The sequence below is a fragment of the Tarenaya hassleriana genome, unplaced genomic scaffold (genome assembly GCF_000463585.1).
Source record: "Tarenaya hassleriana unplaced genomic scaffold, ASM46358v1 Cleome39, whole genome shotgun sequence".
Lineage (NCBI taxonomy): Eukaryota > Viridiplantae > Streptophyta > Magnoliopsida > Brassicales > Cleomaceae > Tarenaya > Tarenaya hassleriana.
In genome coordinates, this window is record NW_010966822.1 from 1,031,393 (window position 1) to 1,043,933 (window position 12,541).

General features: G+C 41.0%; 1 protein-coding gene across 2 annotated transcripts; it reads left to right on the plus strand.

Moving 5' to 3' along the window:
* Positions 1–5,242: 5,242 nt before the first annotated feature.
* On the plus strand, positions 5,243–12,450 carry LOC104823015 (putative 1-phosphatidylinositol-3-phosphate 5-kinase FAB1C). Of its 2 annotated transcripts, none has more exons than XM_010554419.2 (11): positions 5,243–6,455; positions 6,589–7,353; positions 7,464–7,617; positions 7,707–8,051; positions 8,318–9,088; positions 9,181–9,512; positions 9,607–9,733; positions 9,845–10,009; positions 10,162–11,466; positions 11,616–11,882; positions 11,983–12,450. In XM_010554419.2, exons 1-11 carry the CDS (start codon positions 5,989–5,991, stop codon positions 12,235–12,237), a joined length of 4,953 nt encoding a protein of 1,650 aa, XP_010552721.1. In that variant the 5' UTR covers positions 5,243–5,988; the 3' UTR covers positions 12,238–12,450. The 2 variants fall into 2 exon arrangements, with proteins under 2 accessions (XP_010552721.1, XP_010552722.1); XM_010554420.2 differs by having other exon boundaries at positions 8,318–9,085.
* The last annotated feature ends 91 nt before the right edge of the window (positions 12,451–12,541 follow it).

The window sequence follows — 12,541 nt, forward strand, 5'->3', positions numbered from 1 at the left end:
GGGTCACTGTGCGCAAGTGGAATATAACATCACATGAGGTAACGCCTGTCTCGCTTTTTCGTTTGTTTGATTGGAGCGCTTCATATTTCGTAAGGCTCTCGTCAGCAAATGCGCCATAAACTTGCATTTTTCAAGGATGTTCTCATTCGTCATTTGACCTTCTTCTTACTATTGGCCTTTTATCACTATCTTATACAACGATCTCAACATCATCCCGACAACACTATTATATATCGGTTCGATCATCTTTAAACGATAACTTTATCGTCTAATAACCCAACAGATCATGGACGAGTGGTCAAACTTGGGGTAGGAAGTAACTCCACCTTGAGGTTGAGTGTTCGATTCCTGGCTGGTGAGGATGGAGGTAATTTCTGGGTTTATATGATCCATATACAAAAGCTACTTTCGAGCCTGTGAAGTCGGTATCGAGATCTCACGGCCACTCCGACTCTCGTACGTGCGCGAATGAAAGAGACCGGAGATTTTAACGAGTTCGGTTACCGAGCAAGCTCGGGCCTACATCTCGGCCGGACGGTGCCGGCGAATCCACTAGAACAGAACGGAAAACAACCGAAGACGGTGATCTCCACAAAACCGGAGACTCACCCACGATGTGTCCAAGAAACAACCGAAAAAGAACAGAATACGCGACGCCTTACCGATCCCGACTCACCTACCTTGAGCCGCCTTCGATCCCGAGCTCCGGCGACGCCGAGAAACTCCTCCGTCGGCATAAACCTCCTTCTCCTTCGCCATCTCCGTTCTCCCTCTCTTTCTCTCTCACACCTCGAGCACCGTGTCTCGCCAAAAAACCAAAACACATTAGGGTATTAACCCTAAAACGCAAAACGTGGCGTTTTTGGAAAGCCTCTCCCTCACGTGGAGGGTTTAACTTTTCCACCAAATGGGCTTTTAGGCCCAACAATCTCCACCTTGGTGGAGAAAGAGAAACCGAAACACCGATCAGCTCATCTATACCTGAAACACTTGGTAAACGTGTTAGAACGTTCACCCCGATAAGACTCGAACCGTAGTCCTATCCCGCGTTGCCCGACCGGCAAACGCTACCCTCGGTTGTATGACTCCCTAGACCGTCTAACCAATCCTCCTAGTAAAGTCCAAGACTATACCCGCTAGCTAACCCGAGGATTACACCCGACGTCTACCCGTCTCCTAAGTCTATCCCGACTTTCCCGAGACTAACCTGAGTCATACTAGCGAAACCCGCTAGATACCTAGCCCGGATCCCCGTGAAGTCTATACTACCTATAGGTATACGACTTCTACCCTCGGACCCTAACCTGCCAACTAGAATTGTCCCACGGTTTTGTTCCGTGAAGACGTTCCTAGTCATCTACGATGCTCCACCGAGAATAAGAGACACGTGAGTGCACGTGCTCCACCTCGAGAGGGAGTGTCCTAGCGCCAACCTACACCGACTCTTTGTGAAGTCGGTATCGAGATCTCACGGCCACTCCGACTCTCGTACGTGCGTGAATGAAAGAGACCGGAGATTTTAACGAGTTCGGTTACCGAGCAAGCTCGGGCCTACATCTCGGCCGGACGGTGCCGGCGAATCCATTAGAACAGAACGGAAAACAACCGAAGACGGTGATCTCCACAAAACCGGAGACTCACCCACGATGTGTCCAAGAAACAACCGAAAAAGAACAGAATACGCGACGCCTTACCGATCCCGACTCACCTACCTTGAGCCGCCTTCGATCCCGAGCTCCGGCGACGCCGAGAAACTCCTCCGTCGGCATAAACCTCCTTCTCCTTCGCCATCTCCGTTCTCCCTCTCTTTCTCTCTCACACCTCGAGCACCGTGTCTCGCCAAAAAACCAAAACACATTAGGGTATTAACCCTAAAACGCAAAACGTGGCGTTTTTGGAAAGCCTCTCCCTCACGTGGAGGGTTTAACTTTTCCACCAAATGGGCTTTTAGGCCCAACAGAGCCGGAGGTTTACCTAGTCAGCGCGCCCGAAGGGTAGCAGCTAGGGGTCCTCCGTTATAAAAAAAGGACAAAAAATTTTATCGTCTATTTTACCAAACCAATCAGAGGGAAGAGGAGAATGAATGAAATTTGCCCAACTCCAAATCATGCATCGTTTCTTGGTTCAATTTTTTTTTAATAATTTGAAAGTTCACCGGATATTTAATTCGAATACATCTTCTAGAGGACCGAAGAAATCTATGTGAATACTCTTTTCCAATTGACGATTCGAACCCGATTGAAAAAGAGTTTTGTTCTCCTCTTTACCGATTGAACTATTTAATCTTTTGAGAAAGTCGTCCTCAATATTTTCACCATTTTATTATCTATTTGTTCGATCGTCCCATCATCTCAGGTTAAATTATAAATGTCAGCAAGTCCATTTGGAGACAAACTTACAAATACCACAGCCCATATTTCGTCTGCCGAATGGTATTATTTGAATTTAATGGGCAATATAAAGGACTAAGAATGCCAAAGTGGGACCCATTGCACCCTTAATTTGACGCAGACATGTTATCATATTCAATGAAAGATCAACCAATTAACAAGCTCGATTAGACGTAAGGCAGACACGTAAGCTCCAAAGAGTAAAAAAGAAGATTAATAAATGAATAAATAAAAGCAAACTCGTGATCTATTCTCATTCTTTCTTCTAACCCGTTCTAAATAACAAATTCAATTACACGTAAAAATTGAAATTTGTGTATATGTTAAACTATCATTTAGAACCATGCTTAAAGACCATATAATTCGACATGCCAAAAAGGAAATGAAGAGACACGAGCATCCACATGTCTGCGTCCCTATTTGATGTTATCATCTACTTTCCAGAAGAATACAAAAAACCCCCAAATCATCTACTCGACGAATTGTGCCAATAAAAAAATAATCTTATCTAATCGACCGTAAGAAATAAGCAAATAGAAAAAGAAAAAAAAAAATTGCATGTTCAAAGATAGAAATGAGCATTTTATCTTTCGGCAACTTTTTTAGTATCTTTATTTCTTAAACAACGTCTTCCCCTTTTTCAACCCTGTCGAATTTATTATTACTTCGTAGGCAAGGGCTTTTTTTTTTTAATATTTATTTTAAATACAGTGTTATGGTTAGTGAATAGCTAATCTAAATATGTTCGATTAAACTCTCCATACAAATTAGTTACAGGAACACCACTGCCTCAGCTTCTGGTTTCTTTGACTTTATAACGAGACAGTTGTAATGTTTGTATAACTTGAATTAAATATATCTTATTTTGCATTGAATCAGTTCCAATGATAGAACAGCCTCAAATATATTGTCATATTTTATTTAGATTGGCCAGGCCATATATATATATATATATATATATATATAGTTTCTTCAATAATTATTTCATAAAAAGGTGTCGTTTTATCTAACATCGAATTTTGGATGTCGTGAATAACAAGAAATTTTAGTTTTTTTTTCCTTTTAATACGGTACCAATATTTGTTCTTTGTCAATAAAGTTGGTCATAAGCTATGAGTATAAGTACAATGCAATATAAATTTCAATGAATATGCTATTTAAACCTACATTACCAAACCTATAATATTTTTGTAATGATAAATTGTAAGATAATCGTATTTGTTGTTATTAATAATCCAATGCATTTAAATAGACAATATTTTAACTCTACTTTTTTTTATGAAGAATATAATATAAAAATTTTAAAAATTAGCATTAAATAAAAATATAGTAGTATATGAACTTTAAATTCCCTTAAATTTTAGTATATATCCCTTTTCAAATTTCTATAACTCTTAACGTCAAAAAGTTTATTTATCATTTTTTTTTCTCTTGGATAAAAAAATTAGATTGCATATAACATAATTTGTAAGTTGTGGTGAAGGAAGAAACCTATGTGGAGTTTGTAGGTAGGAAAGTTAATTATTTGAAATTTATGTCGATGCTTGTCAACCCCTTGATTTAGTGGAAGCGATGGCGAAGATTAGCTAGCAATTATAAAATCCAAACGCAAATATGTTATTAATATGAGAAAGATTAGATAATTTCACTTTATGGATATACTCGCGCCGATATTATAATTTAAGATATATAAGGATTAGATCATTTCATTTTAACGTACAATTGCTAATTACCAAAATACTAAAACAAAGCGTCGATCAGTTATTCAATAATCCAGAGTACGCTCTTAATCAGGGCAGCCTCTTCATTTTGAATTTGGATTTACACAAGCTTTTATCATTAAAAATACGTAATTATTAGATTGTCACTATCTTGTCATTCCACAATTATGTGTATATTTTTCTGAAAAAAGCGTAATCATTTTGCTATAAAAGGACCAATAAAGAGATTCAGAAAATGGAAAATCAACCCAACACCCTAATTTGATTATTTATTACATGCGGTTTTAGTCGTAGACTACTTGCTATAAAATCACGGAGATACGATTTGACAGCAGTTGATCCAATGATTTTCACCCGTTGAGGGAATACATTTCTACCAGAGAATAAAAGGTTCTTAAGCTTTCTGATTTTGCTTTGGATTTTCCGTTATTGGTTGGATACGTTATTTCTCAAATTTTAAGTGGGTTAGACATTTGGCCGGTTAACCAACTCTCAACATGTGATATTTAAGACCGATAACCCAAAATTGGATAGTTAAACCGGTAAAAAAAGAACAAAATTCATTTTCAATCCGGGTTCGAGTCATCACTTGATTCATATGGACTTTTCCGATTGTTTGGGAGATGTAGTAGGGTCGAACATCCGGTGAATTTCCAAATTCTAAAAAAAAAAATATTGAAGACCGATAAGAGAAATTATAAATAAATATGTAATGTGCTACAATGGAGGTAGAGTGACCGGAGGCCAAGGAAAATCAAATGCAGGGTGAAATATATTTAAAAAAAATGAAAAGGAAAAAAAAGGGGAGATTATGAATACGTTTACCCAGAAAAAGGCCGTTGCTGACCAATGGAAAACGGGAGCCTGATGACGGAGTCTGCGTCCCGTCAAATAAAGGATAAAACGGCTTTTGGGTCTTTATTGCTTTTTTGCAAACAAAAAAGAAAAAAAAAACGTAATCGAGCCGGTCCTCCGTCTAAATCAAAGATTAAAGTTGATTGAAACCCACTAAACGCCATTTATTTTAATTATATGAAATTAGTACGCAAATAAGAAAAAGAGGGGACGGACGAAGAAGAGAGAGAGAGAGTCAATAGTTTAATGGCGGAGCAGTATAAGCTGGTGGAAGAGTCGTGAATCTGCTTCTCTCATGAAAAACTGCCATAGCTGAAGGGAAAAAAGGGGTTAAGAGAGCGCAGAGATACTCATATGAAGAAGAAATAGGCTCTATGAACAGTAGGAGGAGTGAGAGAGAGTTATATGGTGTTCGAGATGCGAGCCAAGTCCGGTAGAAAGGGAACCTTCTCCGTACTTCTCCTCTTCCTCCTTTTGATTCTCATTTTGCCCAGTATTTAATTCGTTTCTCTCTTCTCTTCGCTTCGCCCCCTTGTTCTTCCATCTCACTCTTTTCTATTTTACCTTTTCTCCGTTTTCCCTGATTTTCAAGCTTTGATCGAGAAGAAAGTCAACATTTTTTATGGGTTTTGTTCCTTTCCTCCTTTTCTTTAACCGATCGAGTTTTCATGGGTTTTAGTCTCGGATCTGTTTGTTGGTCCATGACTACTCAAAGGTTGCCTGATGGTAGTTTGGGGGTTTGATCTAGGGTTTTTTCTTACCTCTCTCTCTCCCCATAAAGAATCATATGGTGTTGTTATCCGACGGAGTGATCTGGTGTTGCGACATGGAATTGTTGCAAGTCTTCCTTTTGCTTTGAAGTAAAAAAAGAGAGGAAAGATTCTAATCTGTTGCTGAGCCAAATCTGCCCACCATTTTTGTTGTGGGATTTTTTTTTCTTTTAACAATCTTCACATCCCTTACAAATCGAAGTCACAGATACTTGTCGGTTGTTTCTAATCTGGAGCATATTGGGGGAGTTTATGGGAATACCCGATGGTTCACTGCTAGATCTAATTGATAAGGTTAGGTCTTGGATAACTTTGGGCTCAAGCGATCCTTTGTGTTTATCCGGAGACTTTGAAATGCCAAACCTTTCCAAAATGTGCAATGATTGCGGGACCAAGTCGGAGGGAACAGTTTTATTCCACGGATGCTGCTGCCAGAGTTGTGGCAGATGGTGGTGTGAGAACTGTATGAGTTATCCGAATGAGACAGATGAGAGGGAATGTAAGAAGAAGCTGTGCAGAGCGTGCGTTGGGAATGTATTAGGGGGCAAGTCCTATGAAAAGGTATATCCACGCGAGAGCCCAGAACCACCTTCCCCTTCTGGAATTGAATCTGTTCAAAGTGACAATCTTGCTTCAAGTCTCCAAGCCCCGGATTGCAGGTCTTCGCCTCATGCCATGGCTAACAGGAATATGTCCTCCATCCGTTGCTATCCTTGCAGGTAATGTTTGATTTGGGTTCTAACAGCAATTTAGCACTAGGAAGTATTCACCGATGGCCATTTATCTGGTAAAAGTTCTGCCAGTCAGTAGGCACGCTAGACATAGTGTCTTACGTCTTTTATTTGTTTCCAGGGCGGAGGAAGTGGAGGCAGAATGTTCTGGCAAACAGTTTTTAAGCCCCTCAAGTGAATACTATCAGGACACTTCAGATATAGATTCAGGTAGTGTTAGTGCTAGGCATGACCTTTTTAGTTGTAAATCTTCTGGGTCCAGTCCTTGCGACAGTCCATGTAGGAACGATTTTAGTCCTCTTGGGCGCTTTGTACAGCATGGGAAAGAGCTTAGCCCCATCACCGGTTCTTTTGTTCAAGAACCCATGGCTGTTTTAAGAAAGCCAAATCCAAGGGCCATGGATCTAGAAAATCATGACGTCCTTCATTGTCAAGAGCATAAGTCGCAACAACAGACGTTGGATTTTGAGAATAACGGCCTTATCTGGTATCCTCCGCCACCTGAGGATGAGAATGATGAAGCTGAAAGTAATTACTTTGTGTATGATGACGAAGATGATGCTATTGGGGACTCTGCTACGGAGTTTTCATCTAATAGCAGCTTTTCTAGCCACATTCCAGCGAGAGAGAAGCTGGGTGAAAGCCATAAGGAACCTCTTAAAACTGTGGTACATGGTCACTTTAGAGCTCTTGTGGCCGAGTTATTACGTGGGGAGGGGCTTAATCCTAGTAATGAAGGCAGTGGTGGAGATTGGCTGGACATTGTTACTGCTTTGGCATGGCAAGCTGCAAATTTTGTGAAGCCGGATACTCGTGCCGGTGGCAGTATGGATCCCGGTGACTACGTCAAAATAAAATGTATAGCCTCGGGAAGACCAAACGAGAGGTATATACTTTCACCTATTCTCGTTCAGTGTCTTTCTTTCCTGCCACTTTCTGGTTACTTTTATGGTCTGGATTTCCTAAGCTCTGATGCTGAGTACCTTCTTTCTGCAGCATCCTCATTAAGGGTATAGTTTGTAGCAAGAACATTAAGCACAAACGCATGACATCACAGTACAAAAATCCACGCTTGCTGCTCTTAGGTGGGGCTCTTGAATATCAGAGAGTTACTAGCCAGTTAGCATCTTTTAACACATTGCTTCAACAGGTTTGTTCCTTTCCATTCTCTAATATGGCTGCCTAAAATCTCTTATTAAAGTTCTGACTGAATGTATTGCACTTTTGTATATTGGACAGGAAAATGATCATTTGAGGACAATTATAGCAAAAATTGAGTCTTTGCGTCCTAATGTTTTGCTGGTAGAGAAAAGTGTATCTTCATACGCACAGCAATATCTTCTAGAGAAGGAAATCTCGTTGGTGCTTAATGTGAAAAGGTCATTACTGGAGCAAATTGCCCGTTGCACTGGTGCTCTTCTTTGTCCCTCAGTAGATAGTATATCCACTGCTCGGTTGGGCCACTGTGAGCTGTTCCGAACAGAGAAAGTGATGGAACAGCATGAAGTTGGCAGTCAATTCAACAGAAAACCGTCCAAGACATTGATGTACTTTGAAGGGTGTCCTAGACGCCTTGGTTGCACGGTACTATGTCCATATAATAGCTTTGCTGTTGAATTTTAGTAACCTTCAAACTTTGGTGGTTATGGAGTCTGAGACAATTTCCTCGCAGTGGTATTTCCTTAAGACGTAGCACCTATTACATTTTTTGATGGGAGTCTGAATGTAAAATCTATCTTAGCTGAAGCAATTCATTCTTTCGTCCTTCTAACCTTTCTGCGCTTGTACAACTTTTGAGTTTTTCCTTTGTAACTTTGGCCCCTGATCAGATTCTTCTGGAACTTCTTCAGGTTCTGCTGAGGGGCAGTTGCCGTGAGGAACTGAAGAAGGTTAAAGATGCAGTTCAGTATGCTGCATTTGCGGCTTATCACTTGTCACTGGAAACTTCATTCCTTGCAGATGAAGGTGCTTCTCTGCCTAGAATGATATTGAAGCAACCGAGAATTGCACTAACAACAACAGAGATGAGAATGCTGGATGGTGGCATTTCCTCAATAACTCATTCTCCAACAAAAACCAGTTGCCAAACTGTAATTGATACTGCTATACATGAAGATCAACTCTTGGCCCACACAGCAGAGCATGAGGTGTCTGAATCACTGAGTGAGGATTTTCATCCTGGCCAGATTTTCCCTTCATCTTCTGGTACAGTATCGTGTATAGTTGATTCACAGCATTCTGATGCCTTAAACAAAGATTTACCCAATAATTTGGTTATTGGTTCATATCTCTCAAATCAGTTAAAAGGTTTGCAAATCTCCTCTATACCCTCAAGTATAGAAATTCCAGAGTCACATACCCAAGTATTGATAGGTGAAGAAGATAACCAATTAGAGGAAACTCATGATTTGCTGCAAAATGAGAAATTTGATGAAAATGATGTTTCGAGCGAGTATTTCTCGGCTGCTGACTCTCATCACAGTATATTGGTCTCTTTTTCGAGCCATTGTGTGTTGAAAGAATCTGTTTGTGAACGTTCCCGGCTGTTGAGGATTAAGTTTTATGGGTCCTTCGATAAACCTCTCGGAAGATATCTCCGGGACGATCTTTTTGACCAGGTGGCTCGCATCTCTATCCACATTTCCACCTTTCTTTCATGCCATCAAATTTTGCAATATAAATTTATCCTTCTTGTGTTTCCATTTCTTTACAGACTTCTACCTGTAGATCTTGCAAAGAGCCTGTTGATGCACATGCCCTCTGCTATACTCACCAGAATGGAAATCTTACTATCATTGTTAGGCGCCTCTCTTCAATGAAGCTTCCTGGAGAACAGGATGGGAAGATATGGATGTGGCACCGCTGCTTAAGATGTGGTAAAGTGGATGGAGTCCCTCCTGCTACTCGAAGAGTGGTTATGTCTGATGCTGCTTGGGGACTATCCTTTGGGAAGTTTCTGGAACTTAGCTTTTCAAATCACGCAACTGCAAATCGTGTTGCATCCTGTGGCCATTCGCTTCAGAGGGACTGTCTGCGTTTTTATGGGTAAACATACTTTCGACTCAAAAAACGACCCTGATATCTCAAGTTGTTAAAGCGCTAACTTCTGAAGCGGGCTATACAACTTAATGTTTGGCAGATTCGGGAGTATGGTTGCGTTCTTTAGGTATTCCCCTATCGATATACTTACTGTCTGCCTGCCCCCGTCTGTGCTTGAATTCAACAGCCACCATCAACATGGGTGGATACGGAAAGAGGCGGCAGAGGTGGGTTTTTTTAAAGAAACGTTTACTTTTTGATACACTGCTAAAACAACTGTTCTTGATTTATGAATGCCTATCAAATCCCATATTTTTAACCGTTTGCAATTTCTACAGCTTATGAGTAAAATGCAGACTATGTATACTGAGATATCTGAGACCCTCAACAGCATGGAAGAGAAAAGCAGCTCTATTGAGCAGGAACTATCTGATGCCTATGATCTGCAGAGCTGCATAATGGACCTTAAAGATCAGCTTTTAAAAGAGAAAGATGAATATGATGTGAGTATCTAATTCTTTTGTTCTAGTGCATCCCGTGCTTTCTCTGTGCTGAATTTTAACGGTAGACACACTTATGCTTCTCAATTCTTGGTTGCCCTACTTACGCATATTTTTTTTTTCATTACATTTAACTAAGCATTTCTTGTAAACAGGATGCTTTGCAACCTATTTTTGTGGAGAATATTCAAGAAAGTCAGAGTACTTTGGATATTCTAGAGCTAAATCGTTTGAGACGCGCACTTCTGATTGGTTCTTATGCTTGGGATCATCAACTCTGCTTGTTAAATTCTCGACTTAGAAAAGCATGTGCCATTAAAGCTTCTGATGGTGATGTGTCTGGACATCCAGAATTACAGCATCGTCCAAAGACTGGTCTTGGACCGAATGAGGGTCCATATGACAGAGAAGATGTACTTTCTGATTCAGAAGCTATTACTGATAATAAAGACTCAGGAAACACGCTCTCCCCAGCTTCTTCGTTGTCTGAGAGGATAGATTCAGCGTGGTTAGGCACATGTAAGAGTCTAGAGAATGCTCAACCAATGCCTGAGGCAGAAGGCTTTTCGGCTGTTAACTCTCCCCTTCAGAGGTTAGCCAGGCCGATACGGGTTCATTCATTTGATTCTGTGTTGCGATACCAAGAACGAATCCAAAAAGGTTTGCCTCCGTCTTCATTGTATCTCTCGACGCTCAGATCCTTCCACGCTTCTGGAGAGTATCGAAACATGGTGAGGGATCCTGTCACTAATGTGATGAGGACTTACACGCAAATGTTGCCGCTTGAAGTAAAAAGGTTGAATCTTATTGTTGGTACAACGCCCACATACATCTCTTCTGCATCGCACATGGCTGATGGGGCTCGGTTCCTAATTTCCCAAGACTGTCTCAATGATATTGTGATTCCTGTCTATGACGATGACCCTGCCAGCGTCATATCATATGCTCTTAGTTCCAAGGAATATGGGGGCTGGGTTGCTGATAAGGGTGGTGGCATTGACAGGAACAGACAGACCTCACCTGCCTTCATGTCCTGGCGTTCATTGGGGTCAGTGGATGTTGATTTCATTCACTACACAGCCTACGGGTCTCAAGACGATAAAAAGTCACCGCATTTGACCATTTCCTTCATTGACGACTCTTCTGCAACTGAAGGGAAGGTGAAATTCTCTGTCACATGTTATTTTGCAAAGCTGTTTGATTCTCTGAGGAATAAATGCTGTCCAAGTGAAGTGGACTTTGTGAGATCCTTAAGCCGCTGCCAGAGGTGGCGTGCCCAGGGTGGAAAAAGCAATGTTTACTTTGCCAAGTCATTGGATGAGAGATTCATCATAAAGCAGGTCATAAAGACAGAGCTAGAATCTTTTGAGGAATTTGCACCCGAATACTTTAAGTATCTGACGGATTCGCTCAGTTCTGGAAGTCCGACTTGCCTTGCTAAGGTCCTCGGTATCTATCAGGTTAGTCTTCATATGCAAATGCTTAGCTTCAAAGTGCGGGGTGTGTTTATTTTAGGCAATCTCTGGGATAAAGAAGTGGCTCTGATTTAGAATTCTTATGCCTATGATTTAATCCCACTGCCATTATATTTTGTCTTTTTTTACTACAGGTATCTATCAAACATCTGAATGGTGGAAAAGAGATGAAAATGGACTTGATGGTGATGGAGAACCTCTTCTACAGGAGAGGCATAACTAGGATCTATGATCTCAAGGGATCAGCACGGTCACGGTATAACGCAAACACATCAGGGGGAAACAAAGTTCTGCTGGATATGAATCTGTTGGAGACACTCCGGACTGAACCCATTTTCCTTGGGAGCAAAGCGAAGAGAAGCCTGGAGAGGGCCATATGGAATGATACCTCCTTCTTGGCCGTAAGTCCTTTTTGTGTTTTTTGAATGATGAAATCAAGGGCTTAAACTAAACATCTGATGGTTCATTCATTGTCTTGTGGGTTGTTGAATGATTGTTTAGTCCGTGGATGTGATGGACTACTCTCTACTGGTCGGGATAGACGAGGAGCGTAAAGAGCTGGTATTGGGGATCATCGACTTCATGAGACAGTACACATGGGACAAGCACCTCGAGACTTGGGTCAAAGCCTCCGGCATCCTCGGAGGTCCCAAGAACGCTTCTCCCACTATTATTTCGCCAAAGCAGTACAAGAAAAGGTTCCGTAAGGCCATGACGACGTATTTTCTCACCGTCCCTGATCAGTGGTCTTCCTGAATGAAACCCTTCAACCACCCCTACCCCTATCTGTTCATCAATAATGCAATTGGGCACAGACACCTCTTCGGAGCTCACCTATATCTCCTTTGTTTTTCTTTTCTCTCTTGTGGATTGATTTCTCCGAGTCTGGAGAATGTATATTGTAATCACCGGCAAAGTGAACCCATAACCAAAGAAAATACGAGATGAATGTATACATTGCCTTTTAAAGTTGTTTGCATTTTGAGAAAAACGTCAACAGCTGTATCACTGAAAACCTTGGATTGTAAGAAAGAAACAAGCAATGCATTAGGGAAAGGGT

Coding starts and splice junctions, on each gene's coding strand:
- LOC104823015 (XM_010554419.2), top strand. CDS start 5,989: ATGGGAATACCCGATGGTTCACTGCTAGATCTAATTGATAAGGTTAGG. Junction 8,052..8,317: donor CTAGACGCCTTGGTTGCACG/GTACTATGTCCA, acceptor GAACTTCTTCAG/GTTCTGCTGAGGGGCAGTTG. Junction 9,734..9,844: donor TACGGAAAGAGGCGGCAGAG/GTGGGTTTTTTT, acceptor CAATTTCTACAG/CTTATGAGTAAAATGCAGAC.